A 17,870-nucleotide genomic window follows, 5' to 3' on the forward strand; every position below is an offset into this window, starting at 1 on the left:
ACTGCAGCCTTGAACTCCAGGGCTCACACCATCCTTTCACTTCAGCTTCCCAAGTAGCTTACATTACAGGTGAGAGCCACCATGCCCAGCTGGTCATTATTTTTTTTAAATTTTTATTTATTTATTTTTGAGATACAGTCTTGCTCTTTTGCCCAGCCTGGAGTGCAGTGGCACCATCTTGGCTTACTGCAACCTCTGCCTCCCAGGTTCAAGCGATTCTCCTGTCTCAGCCTCCTGAGTAGCTGAGATTACAGGCACATACTACCAGGCCTGGCTAATTTTTGTATTTTTTAGTAGAGACAGGATTTCAGCATGTTGGCCAGGCTGGTTTCGAACTCCTGACCTCGACTGATCACCGGCGTTGGCCTCCTAAAGTGCTGAGATTACAGGCGTGAGCCACCATGCCCAGCCTGGTTGTTTGATTATTCTTATTTTTATCTCCAGCTGTCTATCTATGAATGACAGTCTCGCTGTCGCCCAGGCTAGAGTGCAGTGGCATCATCTCAGCTCACTGCAACCTCCGCCTCCCGGGTTCAAGCGATTTTCCTGCCTCAGCCTCCTGAGTAGCTGGGATTACAGGTGCCTGCCACCACACCCAGCTAATTTTTGTATTTTTAGTAGAGATGGGGTTTCACCATGTTGGCCAACCGTGTAGCTAGGACTACAGGCATGCGCCATCATGCCTGGCTTTTTTTTTTTGTATTTTTAGTAGAGATGGGGTTTCGTCATGTTAGCCAGGCTGGTCTCAAACTCCTCACCTCAAGTGATCCACCCACCTTGGCCTCCCAAAGTGCTGGGATTACAGGAGTAAGCCACTGTGCCATGACTTTTTTTTTTTTTTTTGAGACAGAGTCTTGCTCTGTCACCCAGGCTGGAGTTTGGTGGCAGGATCTCAGCTGCAACCCCGTCCTCCTCCTAAGCCCAAGTGATCCTCCTACCTCAGCCTCCCAAGTAACTGGGACTACAGGCAGCACCATGTGCAACTAATTTGTTTCACTCATTTTTGTTTGCGGGGTTTCGCTATGTTGGCCAGGCTGGTATTGGACTCCTGAGCTCAAGTGATCTGCCCGCCTCAGCCTCTCAAAATGCTGGGATTACTGGTCTGAACCACTGCGTCCAGGCAGTCAGTTTTTCTTCTTTTGAGACACGGTCTCTCTCTCTCACCCAGGCTGGAGTGCAGTGGCGTGATCTCAACTCATTGCAACCTCACCCTCTTGGGCTTAAGCAATTCTCCCACCTCAGCCTCCCAAGTAGCTGGGACTACATGTGTGTATCACCATACCTGTTAATTTTTGCATATTTTGTAGAGATGGGGTCTCACTATGTTGCCCAAGTTGGTCTCAAGTTCCTGGACTTGAGGGATACTCCCACTTTGGCCTCCCAAAGTGTTGGGATCATAGGCGTGAACCACAGCACCCAGTCCATGACTTTTTGTTTTTGAGATGGAGTCTCGTTCTTACTGCCCAGGCTGGAGTTCAATGGCATGATCTCGGCTCACCACAGTCTCTGCCTCCCGGGTTCAAGTGATTCTTCTGCCTCAGCCTCCCAAGTAGCTGGGATTACAGGCACCTGCCACCACGCCCGGCTAATTGTGTGTTTTTAGTAGAGAAGGGGTTCCTCCATGTTGCTCAGGCTAATATTGAACTCCTGACCTCAGGTGATCCACCCACCTCGGCCTCCCAAAGTGTCAGGATTACAGGCGTGAGCCACCGTGCCTGATCTAACACTTTCTAAAATTACGTGAGGCCTGGCGTGGTAGCTCACGCCTGTAACCCCAGCACTTTGTGAGGCCAAGGCAGGCAGATCACCCAAGGTCAGGCATTTGAGAACAGCCTGGCCAACATGGCAAAACCCCATCTACCAAAAAAAAAAATCCCTGGGCGTGGTAGCACACACCTATAGTCCCAGCTACTCGGGACGCTGAGGCAGAAGAATCACTTGAACCCGGGAGGCGGAGGCTGCAGTGAGCTGAGATCGCACCACTGCACTCCAGCCTGGGTGACAGTCTCAAAAAGAAAAAAAAAATTACATATGGACTGTTGGCCAAATCCTGGCCAGTCTTACTTAGTAGTCTTATGGCTACTAAATACAGAATGAAATGGGTGGGACTAGGAGAAAGGGAAGGAATTCCAAGATGATGGTGAGAAACAGGGGTGCAATTAAGCTAAAAGCCTTACTCTCTTGTGTTCTCTGTAGATATTCTTTTGACCTAGGCTGTTCTCTATGTCCTGGGCTTAAGCGATCCTGCCTCGGCTTCCCAAAATGCTGGGGTTATAGGCAGGAGTCACCGTGCTCGGCCTCCTAACCTTCCCTCTGTCGGACAGAACAGAGTATGTGGAGAAATGGAAAGGGCACATCGGAGTCGCCCGGGTTCTAACCACTGTTCACCTCTCCTCCGGTACCCTGTGCTGCAGGTGGGTGTCAACCCATCCATCCTCCCAAGCGCAGGAGTTTCACAAAGATGGGGACAGAAAGCGGGCACAGTGTTCACCCTCCCTCCTACCATCGCCACTGGTACATTTGTTGCTTAAGAGCACAGATGGGGCCAGGCGCGGTGGCTCATGCCTGTAATCCCAGCACTTTGGGAGGCCGAGGTGGGTGGATCACCCGAGGTCAGGAGTTCAAGACCAGCCTGGGCAACATGGTGAAACCTCGTCTCTACTAGAAAGAAAAAAGAAGAAAAAAAACTTAGGCACGGTGGCACTTGCCTGTAATCCCAGCTACTCGGGAGGCTGAGACAGGAGAATCTCTTGAGCCAGGGAGGCAGAGGCTGCAGTGAACTGAGACTGAGTCATAGTACTCCAGCCTGGCGACAGAATGACACTGTCTCAAAAAAAAAAAAAGCACAGATGGACTAAGCTGTAATCTTGGTCTAGTCACTCACAGGCTGTGTCACTTACCTCTTGTAGCTCAGGACTGCTTGAAGTAACAGCAGCCATACCTTGTACTAACGTTCTATGGATTAAATGGGCTAATGTAGAGTAAGTAGTTAACACAGTTTGTTTCATAGCTCTTCGCAATGGAACAGTAGGCAGCTGAAGAAAGAACTGATACGGGGTGATTACCAGTGCTGTCATGTTACATAATAGTAATGTACCAACGTGTTATTTCTTGAATTTGCTAACTCTACCGTGGTTATGTAAAAGAATATCCTTTTCCTAGACGACTCATACTTTGTGACTGTGTGTACAGAAAAAGATGAGGCAGAACCGTAGGGAATCCAGGTGAAAGGCCGTCAGGGAGCTCACCACATTGCACTTTCCAGACTAATGGAAACCATTCTCAAAAAAAGAAGAGGTTAAACGAAAAGAAAGAAATAGTAGTTCTTAGTTTTATTATAACCTTGTATTTTCTGGCAAAAAGATAAATCTAAATGCATGATCTCCGGGCACACAGCTCAAGCGTCAGCCTTGAGATGACCTAAGCAGCAAAAATTTGGCCTATTTAATAAAAATGCACAGGCGCTTGCAGCCGCATTTACTAGAAAAATATTATCCTTTGGAAATTCCTTTCTCGAAGATTGGCTCCAGGGCACTGTTCTTTCTATTTGTATCCAATTCCCTTTCCTTGGCAGGCGGCCAGGTGCTCCAGACGCTCACAGGCCATGGGACAGCCCAGTTCCCTGCAGACCCAGCAGGGCATGGCCGGGCAGAGCTGCACTGTGAAGCCCACCTGTTAATTCCATCGGGTGGTCCTGGAGATGACACAGCTGGGGAAATGGGACACCAGAACTCCACAGTGGCCAGAACACCCATCCAGTTTGCCTGTGGGAACTCACACTTCACCTTTTCTTCACAAACTTCTTTCTGGAAGCGTTGGGATTTAAGCGTCTCCGCCCAGCTCCCAAGGTGCTGTCCCGGACCTGCAGGGTAGCTGAGCGGCTGGAGATGTCGTTCTCCACAAAGGGCGACACCCCGGCGATGTAGTCAGGGGCGAACACGTTGGTTTTCTGCCTGGCCTTTCGGGAGAGTCGCAGCTGAGGGAAGCGCTGATCCTCGGTGAGGTGGGGGTTGATGGCGTATTTGCCCCCTTTGGGAGTGGGAAGCGAGTACTGGAAATAAGAAAAGGAAGGGCCACATTAGAAGAAGGGGAGCCACAGTCACACAAGGCGCAGCCGACCTTGCAGATCCTGGTGCAGGCAGATGACAGCGGGTGGTAACTGACTGCCTACCATGTGCTACGTGTGACATGCCGCCACCTCCCACCTGATTCCCACCTCAATTCACACATGAAAGAACGAGCACGGTATTTTGACTACATACCTCCAGCTAAAGACAATACAGAAATAGAAATACAAAACATTCCAGTGTGTATTTATACACACGTGTATATATTTCCTAGCTCTGTCCATTGGAGCCAAGACGCAATGATACCCCAGGACAACAGACACACCCAGTCTCCAGATCTTTACTTCCAAAAACCCTCCTGCACAAAAAACCAGAGCTCCTGAGAGAAATGGCAGATTCTGGGGCACAGGCAGGAGACGGCTGAGAGGCTGGGAACTTCTTGTTATGCCACAAAGTTGTGTTGAAAGAGTACCTGGGATCTGTCAAAAGAACACAGGCTCCCACTGGCCACACGTTGGCACAATGAGAGGCTCAAAATGACAGTGACAGATCACAGCCTGTAGACTGTAACACAGATCCACAAGACCACACATAGAAATCAATACATGGGAATAAAAGGAAAGTTCCTCCTTACAGTAGAATACCAGGTCATAAACACGGAAGGAATAACAGAAAATCACCATTTGACAATCATCACTATAATAACTGTTTCAGGCAACTTAAGTTCAATGAGAAATTATATATACATAGTCTCAGTCTCTTTCTACAAATTAAGTATTATAAATAACTTTACAGGGGATGAAGGTAGCAGAAGCCACTGAACCAAGTGATCAAAGTCAGTATCACCAGTACATTATACAACTAATTATTTACCCACTGAAATGAAGTCCTGAGAAGGACACAGCAGGATCACTTCTGGGGTGTTCCTGCCAAAACTGCATAGCCCCAATCTAATCCAATCCCGAGGAAATACCAGACTCACCCAAGAGGGGGGATGTTCTACAAAGGAACGGGCTCATAGTTTTCAAAAGCGTCAGGGTCCTCTAAGACAAAAGACTGAGAAAGGACCCCAGACGAAAAAAGACGAGATGACAAAATGCAGCGTGTCACTCTAGACTGGATTATGCACCCAAAAACTCTCCTTTTGTCAGGAAGTCTGTAGAACTGGCAAAATCTGGATTTGGGTTTGCAGATTACACAGATTGCAGCAATGCTGATTTCTTGATTTAGATAAAGTCCTTGTTTCAAGGCAAAGGGGCATTATGTGCACAATTTACTCTCAAATGGTTCAGGAAAAAAATACGTACACGTATAAAGAGAAAGCAGATGTAAGTACATGATTAACCCTGGGAAATCCAGGTGACGGGTAAACAGGAATTGTTGGCCGCGTGCAGTGACTGACACCTGTAATCCCCGCACTTTGGGAGGCTGAGGTGGGCAAATCACCAGAGGTCAAGAGTTGGGGACCATCCTGGCCAACATGGCAAAACCGTCTCTACTAAAAATACAAAAACTAGCCAAGCACGGTGGTGTGCGCCTGGAATCCCAGCTACTTGGGAGGCTGAGGCAGGAGAATCGCTTGAACCCAGGAGGTGGAGTTTCAGGGAGCCAAGATGGCGCCACTGCACTCCAGCCTGGGCGACAGAGAGAGGCCCTGTCTCAAACAACAAAAAACCCCCAGGAATTGTTTATACTGTCTTTACAACTTTTCTGTAAGTTGAAAATTATTTCAATATTAAAAGGTTTTCATGCACACGTGGCTATTTTACTGCTGGGAGAGGCCAGTGCCGCTCATTCGTCCTCCAATCCTTCCCTCCCGGTTCTCTGTGTTGGCAGCTGCTGCGCAGGTACCCCATCAGGCCCTCTCTTCTGTGCTGTGCTTTCCACACCCGTTCCTCCCTGCGCCATGGGTGTCCCGAGACCCTGCCCATCCTTCAAGTCCTGCACAAATCTAACCTCTGCCTTACTCCAGATGAGCTCCCGCTTCGTGAGCCACCACTGCCGCCTTTCACAGCTACTGCCCGAATGACCGGTCGCTTCTCAGGAGATGGCATGTGTACATTCTCCCTGCTCCGTCTTGGTACCTAGGTCCCAGGCTTTCAACCCCTGATCTTGCAGAAATGACTAGACTGTTTTCTTTTGTCCTTTCTGTTCTTTTCGACTCTGGCGTGGGGAGGGGACTGGGAGAGGCGCCACTCACCCGGAGGCCGCGGGGGTTCAGCACCTTGGGGTTGCGGGAGAAGTGCATGTGCAGGGCGCCGTCGTCGCTGACGGTCACGGACACTTTCTTCAGGGTCTTGTTCCCACAGTGAGCACAGAACACTCGGCTCATGTCAGACGTTGTCCTGGGAGACACAAAAGGAGACGATCTGTGCCAAAGCCACGGGCAGCAAACACCTCCCCAGAATACAAGGTGGATCCCGGGCCTCAGCAGAAGAAACAGGGAAGGGCTGAATCGCACCACACATGTCACAAAGATGGAGGCCACTGAAGCTGTCAGCAAAGGGCCGCCGCGTCCCTCTGAGGAATAGATAAACCACAGGAGGGGCGGGTAAGGAAGTGTGCAAGCGAGCAGGATGCAGTTAGGTGAATCCCGAACCCTTCCTACACACCGCCAGGCCCTGTTCTGTAGGGTTCACATCACTAGTCCTGGGAGGATGGCACCACCTCCATTTTCCAGATGGAGAAACTGAGGCAAGTTAAGGCAGCTTGCTCAAGGTCACTCAGCTGGTCCATGGCAGATAAACCCAGGCAGTCTGGCTCCAGAATCAATGCCCTTCACATCACGGCACTTTCTCGAGGGGCACCTCGTCACACCACGAGCCACCTTCCCTCCAAATGTCAGCCTGGGTGTTAACTCGGGAGCAGCTCTGGAGGCGGCAGAGCGTATTAATGAGGCAGGAAACGCACTGCCGTGGCTGAACGAAGACCAGGGCTGAGGACAGACGCAAAGCCTCCCCCGCCTATGCGCTCAAGCCCTGTGGACAGTGGACCCTGGACAGGAGGAAGTTGCTGCTGCCAACGGCAAAGCAGTGGCCCTGGTCCCTGTTCTTCTGGAGTTCTCCATCAGTTCCCAATGGTCAAGACACAAGAGCTGGATGGAATAGCTGGAGAAGCCAAATGCCTCACCCGAAGTCTCTTGTGAGTGAACTAAGCACCTCGTAACAAGTGTTGGGACCTAATTATTTTGTACATCAAACTGTGCAGTCACGGGGCTAATCTGACAAGAATGAAGAACATTTCAAGTGTTTCTAAGAATTGAGTGTTCATCTGGTGAATTTAGTGCTTCTGTAACAAAGGACATTGGAGAAAGTGGAATTTTATGAAGCCAGGAGCTTTACTGTCATGAGCCTGAAACAGCAAAATGACATGAAGCTTCAGAGGAAGGTACGGGCCACTCTGAGGAGCGGCGGAGCCACACTGGCTGGCGGGGCTGGCCCCAAGCCTGAGTGCTGGGTTATGCTCGGGCTTTCAGGGAATGAGGCTTCACACAGGCAAATCCCCGCCCAGTGGAAGAGCTGGGGACCCAGAGAGGCACCTTTGATGATTCAGAAAGTTCCTCATGGGCCTCTACAAGGGCACCACCAGATGGATCTACGTGATGCCTCCAGACCCAGCCTGAGCCTGCGGAGTGGCGGATGCCACCCTAGAGTAGGTCCCCAGGCCACATTCCACCAGCAAGGCTGTGGCAGAGGCTCTTCCACGCCAACCAGGCGGTCTCCAGGGTCCCAGAGGCCTCCCTACAGAACACCAGCCCTCACCACAGGAACCAACTCAAGAGTCAGAAAAGCAACGAGAGGTCAGTGGTCAAGAAACTACCAGTTCACCCGATAGGCACGCTGCTTATGTACCAGATACCACAGAGTCCTTGACACGACTGTCTTCCTAGTTCCTCACAACCACCTTCTCAATCTTATTAAGAATCTGATAGGGCTGGGTGTGGTGGCTCATGCCTGCAATCCCAGTTCTTTGCGAGGCCGAGGCAGGCAGATCACTTGAGCTCAGGCATTTCAGATCAACCTAGCCAACATAGTGAAACCCTGTCACTACTAAAAATACAAAAAGTTAGCCAGATGTGGTGATGGGTGCCTGTAGTCCCAGCTACTTAGGAGGCTGGGGCAGGAGGATCACTTGAACCCAGGAGGCAGAGATTGCACTGAGCCTATACTGTGCCACTGTACTCCACGCAACAGAGTGAGACTGTCTCAGAAAAATACAAAACAAACAAACAAACAAAAATACGAAGCCGGGCGCAGTGGCTCACGCCTGTAATCCCAGCACTTTGGGAGGCCGAGGCGGGCGGATCAGAGGTCAGGAGATCGAGACCATCCTGGCTAACACGGTGAAACCCACCTCTACTAAAAATACAAAAAATTAGCCAGGCATGGTGGCATGTGCCTCTAGTCCCGGCTACTCAGAGGCTGAGGCAGGAGAATCGCTTGAACCTGGGAGGCAGAGATTGCAGTGAGCTGAGATGGCACCACTGCACTCCAGGCTGGGCAACAAGAGGGAAACTATCTCAAAAAAGAAAAAAAAAAAAAAAAAAAAGAATCTGAGAGGTAGATGGCTCACGCCTATAATCCCACCACTTCAGGAGGACAAGGTAAGAGGATTGCTTAAGGCCAGGAGTTGAAGACCAGCCGGGGCAACATAGTGAGACCTCATCTCAAAGAAAAGAATCTGAAGCATAAAGAAGTGAATCAGCTTTTGCAAAATCACACCGGCAGCAGGACACAGAATCTGGATTTGAACCCATGTACTCTTCTTTTTGTAAACAGAAAATCTCTCATGTATAAAGCAGACAAAACAGGATAAACCATGTATCCATCACCCTCCAGCTTCAAAAACTATCAATTCACAGCCAATCTTATTTCATCTCCACCCCCACCCACTCCTTCTACTTGTGGATTATGTCAAAGCAAATCCCAGACATTCCAAGGACAAATGTTTCAGTATGTACTGCTAAAGACTGAGGCTCACTGTTCCAGAACCCATGTCCCTAACCTCATGCCACTGAGATAAGGTGGGAGGTCCCTGGCAACCTCTGTCCCCAAGTTCTCGGTGCCCAGGTGGAGACAGAACCCAGGCCCCAGAGGAATGACGAGGTGGAAGAAACATACATTAACGTAGGGCTCTCTTTAAATAAGTCTGTAGAAGAAACAGGAAGAGTGGGCTGGGCGTGGTGGCTCACACCTGTAATCCCAGCACTTTGGGAGGCTGAAGTGGATGGATCATTTGAGGTCAGGAATTTGAGACCAGCCTGACCAACATGGTGAAACCCCACCTCTACTAAAAACATACAGAGATTAAATTAGCCGGGTGCAGTGGTACGTGCCTCTAGTCCCAGCTACTTGAGAGGCTGAGGCAGGAGAATCACTTGAACCCAGAAGGCAGAGGTTGCAGTGAGCTGAGACTGCGCGACTGCACTCCAGCCTGGGGGACAGAGCGAGACTGTGTCTCAAAACAAAAAAAGAAACTCTGTGTGTTCCACAGAGGGCACCAGGGCCAGGTCACCAGCTACGTACTTGAAACAGCCGTGGCAGCGCAAGATGTAGCTCCGGGCCTCGCGAATCAGCATGCCGTTCACCGCCAGCACATGCAGCCCCATCTGCAGCAGAACATTCTACAACCACAAGTTAAAGAAGAACTCAGTTTTCTTGTCATCAATTTTCTTTACACATTAATTTTGTAATCACAGTTAAGGGAACTTCACAAACCCTGCGTTGCCCATATTCCTTGGCTTTTGTGAAGGAAACTCAGTCTGGGGAGGCCTCTCAAGATGTGTAAATGAGGACGAAGACCCACGTGTCTTTCTAACACTCTCCTGGAGCCTGTGTTTGTCATTTTCCATGACCTGTCATTAGCAAGCTCTCTCAATGGACATTTTATTTTGTCTGGGGCAAATATACTCATTGCTGGCTGAAAACTCTCTCTCCCTGTTTTAAGAATCTGACTGACCACACGACATTATATACACTGAAAAAAAAAATAAATAGTAAACATTAAACGTTTAATTTACTATACAAATGTTGTCATCATATCACGATTGTCTAGCCTCTAAGCAAAACTAAAAATCACCAAGGGCACAGGTGGTTTCCAGAACCAGGAAAACAAGCGCTGCGCAGCACCAGCTCCGTGTACATCTGTACACCTCGGTAGGACCGCTGCTGATGACGTGTGTGACACGTGGGCTCAGGCCCACCCTACCCACCTGCATGGCGAAGTCTGTGGTCACGCAGCCAACCCGCACATCCTTGGGGACGTCACATTGCTCCAGCTCCTGCTGGATCTGCTTGATGTTATTGGGGGTTATCCAGCCACCCCCGTCGTCATCGCTGTCATCTTTTCTGTCTTCAAACCCGTTTTCTTCCTCCTCCTCCTTCTCACTTGGAACATCCTCACTTCTCTCAATCTGAAACATCAACAGACCTTTCAAACTCCCAGCCCACAGGAGCAGTGGGGGAGACGTTGAGCTGTCGTCCGAAGACCAAAAGTCAAGGCCTCACCAGCAGCTCCTGCAGTTCATGATCGATGCTGGGCAGAGGGTTTCTCCAGAACATGAAGGAACTAAATTCCAGGTTCTCAGGCTCACAAGCTGGGTGTCCTTTCTCTGGTTCTTGCAGGGATTTAGGCTGAAATCAAAAGAAACAATTTTAAAACCTGAAAATTCATCTGTAGCCTTTCAGGTTACAGATGAAATCACGTATGACAAACAAGTGAGATCAGACACGGCTGGACAAACTATGTTATTGGTCCACGTAAGTTTAGTTCACTGTGAACACATAACTTACAGAAATGTGACATGTTTCAGAAAAGAGCATGAAGAGCCTAGCTTGTCGAAGAAATTACCTTGGGGGGCAGATGGAAACCAGAAATGTGCAGAGGTGTTTCTGGGTGCTGAATCGATGAGCTCACTCTAACCTTTAAAAAAACAAAAAACATATTTTACTTCTTGTTATCAAAATTAAAGATACCCAGTTTTTTTTTTTTGGCCGGGTGCGGTGGCTCACGCCTTTAATCCCAGCACTTCGGGAGGCCAAGGTGGGCAGATCACCTGAGGTCAGGAATTGGAGACCAGCCTGGCCAACATGGCGAAACCCTGTCTCTACTAAAAATACAAAAAATTAGCTGGGTAAGTGCAGTGAGCCGAGATCACGTCACTGCACTCCAGCCTGGGCGACAAGAGTGAGACTCTGTCTTAAAAAAAAAAAAAAAAAAAAAAAAAATTTTTTTTTTTTTTTTTGAGATAGGGTCTCGCTCTATCGCCCAGGCTAGAAGGCAATGGCACAATCTCAGCTCACTGAAACCTCCAACTCCCAGGTTCAAGCGATTCTCATGCCTCAGCCTCCCAAGTAGCTGGGATTACAGGTATGTACCACCATGCCCCACTGATTTTTGTATTTTTAGTAGAGACGGGTTTCACCATGTTGGCCAGGCTGGTCTCAAACTCCCAGCCTCAAGTGATCTGCCCATCTCAGCCTCCCAAAGCGCTGGGATTACACACATAAGCCACCATGCCTGGCTGACATCCAATGTTTAAAAAAATCAGAGAATAAAAATAAAAAAATAGCTGGGTGCAGTGGCTGAGGTAGGAGGATTGTTTTGGGCCAGGAGTTTGAGACCAGCCTGGACAAAAGTGACACCCTATCTCTATAAACAAATTTTAAAATTAGCCAGGCATGGTGGTGTACAGCTATAGTTCCAGCTACTTGGGAGCCTGAGGTAGGAGGATTGCTTGTGCTCAGGAGTTTGATGCTGCAGTGAGCTGTGATCAGCGCCACTGTACTCTAGCCTAGGTGATAGCAGGATCCTGTCTCATTAAAAAACAAACAAAAAACAAGTGTGGTAGTTCATTCCTGTAATCTCAGCATTTTGGGAGGCCAAGGTGCGGGGATGGCTTGAGCCCAGGAGTTTGAGATCAGCCTAGGCAACACAGTGAGACCCCATCTCTCTTAAAAAAAAATTTGAGGCCGGGCGCGGTGGCTCAAGCCTGTAATCCCAGCACTTTGGGAGGCCGAGACAGGCGGATCACGAGGTCAGGAGATCAAGACCATCCTGGCTAACACAGTGAAACCCCGTCTCTACTGAAAAATACAAAAAACTAGCCGGGCGAGGTGGCGGGCGTCTGTAGTTCCAGCTACTTGGGAGGCTGAGGCAGGAGAATGGCGTGAACCCGGGAGGCGGAGCTTGCAGTGAGCTGAGATCCGGCCACTGCACTCCAGCCTGGGCGACAGAGCGAGACTCTGTCTCAAAAAAAAAATAAATAAATAAATAAATAAATAAATAAAAAATTTGAAGGTAGTTTCAACTAGTGCAAAAATAGGAGTCCACCATAGTTTTGGTGACTTTAGGCAGAGAAGATTAAGCAATTGTTTGTCAACACTATTGAAAATGAACTATTATTAGGTTAAACTTTTTGGCTTCTAAAATCCTCTGGCTTAGAAATAGACAATGGGCACAGGCACAAATTTATCAATCTCTTCAACCTAGCCATACTGGGTAAGACCCTAAAAGCACAACAGGAGTCAGAGTTTTGAAGGAAGCAAAAGTTTGAAAAAACACTTGCACGTACTTAGTGTTCCTTCTTTTTTACCTCCAGAAAACTCTCTTTTTTTGAGATAGGGTCTCACTGTCACCCAGGCTGGAGTGCAGTGGTGTGATCACAACTCACTGCAGCCTCAATCTCCTGTGCCCAGGTGATCCTCCTGCCTCAGCCTCTCAAGTAGCTGGGACTAAAGGTGCACACCACCATGCCTGGATAGCTTTTTTTTTTTTTTTTGGTAGAGATGGGGTTGCCCAGGCTGGTCTCAAATGCCTAGGCTCAAGTGATGCTCCTGCCTTGGCCTCCCAAAGCCCTGGGATTATAGGCATAAGCCATGGCACCTGGCCAGAAAGAACTGTGTTTTTTAAAAAATTATTATATACAGATATATAGATTATTTTTATTTTTGCATTTTCCAAATTTAAACCTTTCCCCAAAACCTACAGATCAAAAGAGACTAATCAGGAGGCTAAGGTGGAAGGATCACTTGAGCCCAGGAGTTGTGAGACCAGCCTGGGCAACACAGGTAGACCCTGGATGAAGGGGGGAAAAAAAGGGACTGAAACACATTTGCCAATTGTAACATATGAACCTCAAACTCTTAACATTTACAGAATAACTGAGGAATGTGAACGCTGACTGGATATTTGATAACAGGCATTACTATTAATTTTGTGTAAGTGTAATGATGGCTTTAAAGTTGAGAGTCTTGATCTTTAGAGACATACCAAGAAATAACTATCAGTGAAATACTACACAATGTCTGAGTTTAAGATACTCAGGGCTGAGGCCTGGCACGCTGGCTCATGCCTATAATCCCAGCACTTTGGGAAGCTGAGGTGGGCGCATCACCTGAGGTCAGGAGTTCGAGACCAGCCTGACCAACATGGCGAAACCCCGTCTCTACTAAAAATACAAAAGTTAGCTGGGCCTGGTGGTGGGCACCTGTAATCCCACCAACTACTCAGGAGGCTGAGGCAAGAGAATCGCTGGAGGTGGAAGTTGCAGTGAGCTGAGATCACGCCATTATACTGCAGCCTGGGCAACAGAGCAAGACTCCATCTGAAAAAAAAAAAGTACTCAGGACTGTGGATCAGTGTAGATGAATACAGACTAGCTATGAGATAACTGGAGGGGGATGATGGGGACCCTGGGTCCATTACACTAGTCCTTCTACTTTTGTATATCTGATTGTTCCCACAATATAAAGCTTCTACAAACCCATCCTCTTAATATACCTTCTGTGGTTCCTGTTTTAGGTGAGACACTCCAACAAACTCTGCTTCCAGCTGGTATGTGAGCGCAAGCACTTGGATGTCTGTGGCAGACAGGCTAGGGTAGTCTCCTGTTTTCTTTGAAAACTCAGTCACTGTAAACAACAGATTTTCATCTTCAGTTAGAGGCAAAAAGCCATATGACCTGGGATAACCAGTGGAAGTATCAAAATGATTTAGAACAGATCAAAACAATGGAAGTATCAAAACAATTTAGAAAGGATCACTGTGTCATGAAAAGTCTTAACACTTTCATCCATTTTCTGACCTTTCCCTACACGCAGTTGAGAAATTTGTATTCTCCACCACGAAGACTCATGCCAGTTAGGTTTACTGTAACACCCTTATCAAATGCAGAGGAAGGAGCAGAAAGTTGGCTGGGGCAGGGTGTGGTGGCTCACACCTGTAATCCCAACACTTTGAGAGGCTGAGGTGGGCAGATCACTTGAGGTCAGGAGATCAGCCTGGCCAACATGGTGAAACCTGTCTACTAAACATACAAAAATTATCTGGGTGTGGTAGCAGGGGCTTGTAATCCCAGCTAGTCGGGAGGCTGAGGCAGGAGAATCATTTGAACCCGGGAGGCAGAGGTTGCAGTGAATCAAGATTGCGCCACTGCACTCTAGCCTGGGTGACAGAGTGAGACTCCTTTAAAAAAAAAAAAGAAAGTTGGGGTGCGGTGGCTCATGCCATGGTGACCATGGGAGGCTGAGGTGGGTAGATCACTTAAGGTGAGGAGTTCGAGACCCACCTGGCCAATATGGTGAAACCCCTTCTCTCCTCAAAATACAAAAATTAGGCATGGTGGCACGTGCCTATAATCCCAGCTACTCGGGAGGCTGAGGCAGGAGAATTGCTGAAACCCAGGAGGTGGAGGCTGCAGTGAGCCAAGATCGTGCCACTGCACTCCAGCCTGGGCAACACAGCCAGACTCCATCTCAAAAAAAAAAAAAAAAAAGTTTCAGATTTAGGAGCATTCTGGATTTCAGATCCAGGATGCTCAACTTGTAATTGTAGTAGTCTATGAGGAAACAAAAAGCACGTGCTTAATGCATAATAAATGTCAGCTGTTCGACTGCCGTTATTCTCCAGAGTCATCCATAATAAACACTTAAAATTTCCTACTTTGGGAGGCCGAGGCAGGTGGATCACGAGGTCAGCAGATGACACCATCCTGGACAAATAGTGGCCGAGACGGTGAAACCCTGTCTCTACCAAAAATACAAAAAAAATTAGCTGGGCGTGGTGGCGGGTGCCTGTAGTCCCAGCTACTCGGGAGGCTGAGGCAGAATGGCCTGAACCCAGGAGGCGGAGTTTGCATGAGCCGAGATTGCGCCACTGCACTCCAGCCTGGGCGATAGAGCAAGACCCCATCTTGGGAAAAAAAAAAAATTTCCTGAAATTAACAGAGAGATGTCTCCTAATACACTGGTACAAGGAACACTAGGTATACTGCTCTTATTTCCTAAGAAACAGACATTAGCAGCAACTACAATTTACTGTCCACTTACTGTGCACTAGGCACTGCATTAAAAGCTTTACGTGTTAATTCATTTCGTCCTTTGCCAATCTTCAGAAGTACTATTAGTATTTCCTGGGAAAGATTTAGTAAGTTGGCAAAGATCACAGAGCTATTAAGTTGGTGGAGAAAATCGTAGAAATCACAGAGGAGGTAACATCCTCTCCACGATCAGCCTCTAACCTCTCAAACACTTCCAAACACTGAGGCGCCTTTCTTGGGTATCACCTTGATTCCCAACAAGAGAACAACGCTGACTCCTAAGCCAAGAGACAATTGTTTATTTTTCTTTATTTTTTATTTTTTTTGAGACGGAGTTTCGCGACTCACTGCAACCTCCACCTCCGGGTTCAAGCAATTCTCCTGCCTCAGCCTCCTGAGAAGCTGGGATTACAGGAGCACGCCACCACGCCCAACTAATTTTGCATTCCTAGTAGAGACGGGGGTTTCCCCATGTTGGCCAGGCTGGTCTCGAACTCCTGACCTCAGGTGATCCGTTCGCCTCCGCCTCCTAAAGTGCTGGGATTACAGGCCGTAAGCCGCCGCGCCCAGTTTAATTTTCTTTCACATTTAATACAATGCCTTAAAAGCACTCCCTTTTTAAAGCTCTGTCAGGTGCAGATCTTTATATCCAGTTATCAGCCTAATCTACTGAAAAGAAATGTACAAGAGTAGTAGCAAAAGATCAAAGCTCTTATTTTAAATCCAAATAAATTTATTGCGTGTCTGCAAAGTGTTTAACACTGTGCTGACTGCCATATTCCTCAGTTCATGCTCACAGCAACCTTGGAGACAGATACAATTATTATTCCCATTTTGCAGATGACGTAAACGAGGCCCCCGAGGGCATACAGCTAGTTACTGGCTGACTCCAGACCCAGGAAGCCTGTCTCCTACCACTATCTCCTAGGAAGTGCTGGCTCTAAATCTACTGCTCTGATAAGGCAGCTAGACCCCAACTCGCACCCAAGTGGGTGCCATCTGCGCCCGGGACCCCAGCTTCCCATCAACGCTGGGGCAGAGGCACTCACCCAGCCGCACGTATTCCGGTAAGGGCTCCTTGAACCGCAGCTCGTAGGGCAGGACAGCGAGCCGCCTGCGTGTGGCCTTGTCCCGAATCTCAGTGACCACCTCCCGGATGGTGTAAATGTTCTTCCCGATGTCCTGCGGACAGAACGCCCCAGCTCAGACCCGCCCGCACCAAGCAACGCTCCGCCCGACTCCACGCACTCCCAGAGGGGCGGTCAGCCCAGATCTTTCCTGTCCCGGAGGGAGCTCCCCGTACCTGCAAAGCCGCATCCCGCAGGAAAGCCCCAGCGTCCGCCACAACGTGCTCCACTGGAGCCATGTTGGCGGCGTGAGCAGGGAACGCGCATGCGCACGGAGCTTGCGACGGCTCCTCTGTCCGAGTCTGGGCCTCTGGGAACCAGGAAGAGCAGCCACAACTTGGCTGCGCCTCCTGGCGGCCGCACCAGCACCTCCCGGCTTTACCCGCGCGCATGTGCAGCGACACCGCCCACACACTCCGAGAAGTGTGGGCGGGGTCAAACCTTGGGGGCACCTGGGAAATCCGCTTCAGCATCTAGAGTTTAGCGCCTTCTTTACCTTTGAAGATAAAACCTGCCAGGTGTAGTGGTGCGCGCCTACAGTCCCAGCTATTAAGAAGGCTGAGGCGAAAGGATCGCCTGAGCCCAGGAATGTGAGACCAGCCTGGGCAACTCATCTCTTCAATAAATAAATGTAAAACCTGTATATATTCCTATGGTTAAAAGTCAATCAACACAGATTACCTAATTTCGTTATCACAGCACGCCTATGAGATAGACACTGTTTTATTTTTTGTTTTGTTTTATTTTTTGAGATGGAGTCTTGCTCCGTTGCCCAGGTTGGAGTGCAGTGGCGCCATCTCTGCTCACTGCAAGCTCCACTTCCCAGGTTCACAACATTCTCTTGCCTTGGCCTCCCGAGTAGCTAGGACTACAGGCGACCGACACCACGCCCGGCTTTTTTTGTATTTTTAGTAGAGACAGGGTTTCACCGTATTAGCCAGGATGGTCTCCATCTCCTGACCTCGTGATCTGCCCGCCTTGGCCTCCCAAAGTGCTGGGATTACAGGCGTGAGCCACTGTGCCTGGTTCAACCTTCCTGACCACTCAGTCTCTTCATCATCTAGAACGTGCCTGTGTTACCTGCCCTAACAGAGTATGGCTGGAGGCTACTTCTCATTTTCTAGTTTATCATATCAATTTTTTTTTTTGGAACAGTCTCACTCTGTCATCCAGGCTGGAGTCCAGTGTGCAATCTTGGCTCACTGCAACCTCCGCCTCCCAGGTTCATGCGATTCTCAAGCCTCAGGTTCCCCCTGAGCTGGAACTACAGGCGTGCGCCACCATGCCCGGTTAATATTTGTCTTTTTTGTAGAGATGGGATTTCACCATGTTGCCCAGTCTGATCTCGAGCCCCTGACA

At 48.8% G+C, this 17,870-nt stretch overlaps 1 protein-coding gene across 1 annotated transcript; it reads right to left on the reverse strand.

The window, feature by feature from the left end:
- Nucleotides 1–3,317: 3,317 nt before the first annotated feature.
- On the reverse strand, nt 3,318–16,815 carry NOB1 (NIN1 (RPN12) binding protein 1 homolog). Its single transcript, XM_007993795.3, has 9 exons — nt 16,688–16,815; nt 16,434–16,566; nt 13,848–13,978; nt 10,917–10,988; nt 10,574–10,699; nt 10,279–10,479; nt 9,593–9,690; nt 6,268–6,412; nt 3,318–4,051 (listed from the first exon to the last, which is right to left on the reverse strand). Exons 1-9 carry the CDS (start codon nt 16,748–16,750, stop codon nt 3,782–3,784), a joined length of 1,239 nt encoding a protein of 412 aa, XP_007991986.2. The 5' UTR covers nt 16,751–16,815; the 3' UTR covers nt 3,318–3,781.
- Nucleotides 16,816–17,870: the final 1,055 nt, after the last annotated feature.

Source organism: Chlorocebus sabaeus, chromosome 5 (assembly GCF_047675955.1).
Source record: "Chlorocebus sabaeus isolate Y175 chromosome 5, mChlSab1.0.hap1, whole genome shotgun sequence".
NCBI lineage: Eukaryota > Metazoa > Chordata > Mammalia > Primates > Cercopithecidae > Chlorocebus > Chlorocebus sabaeus.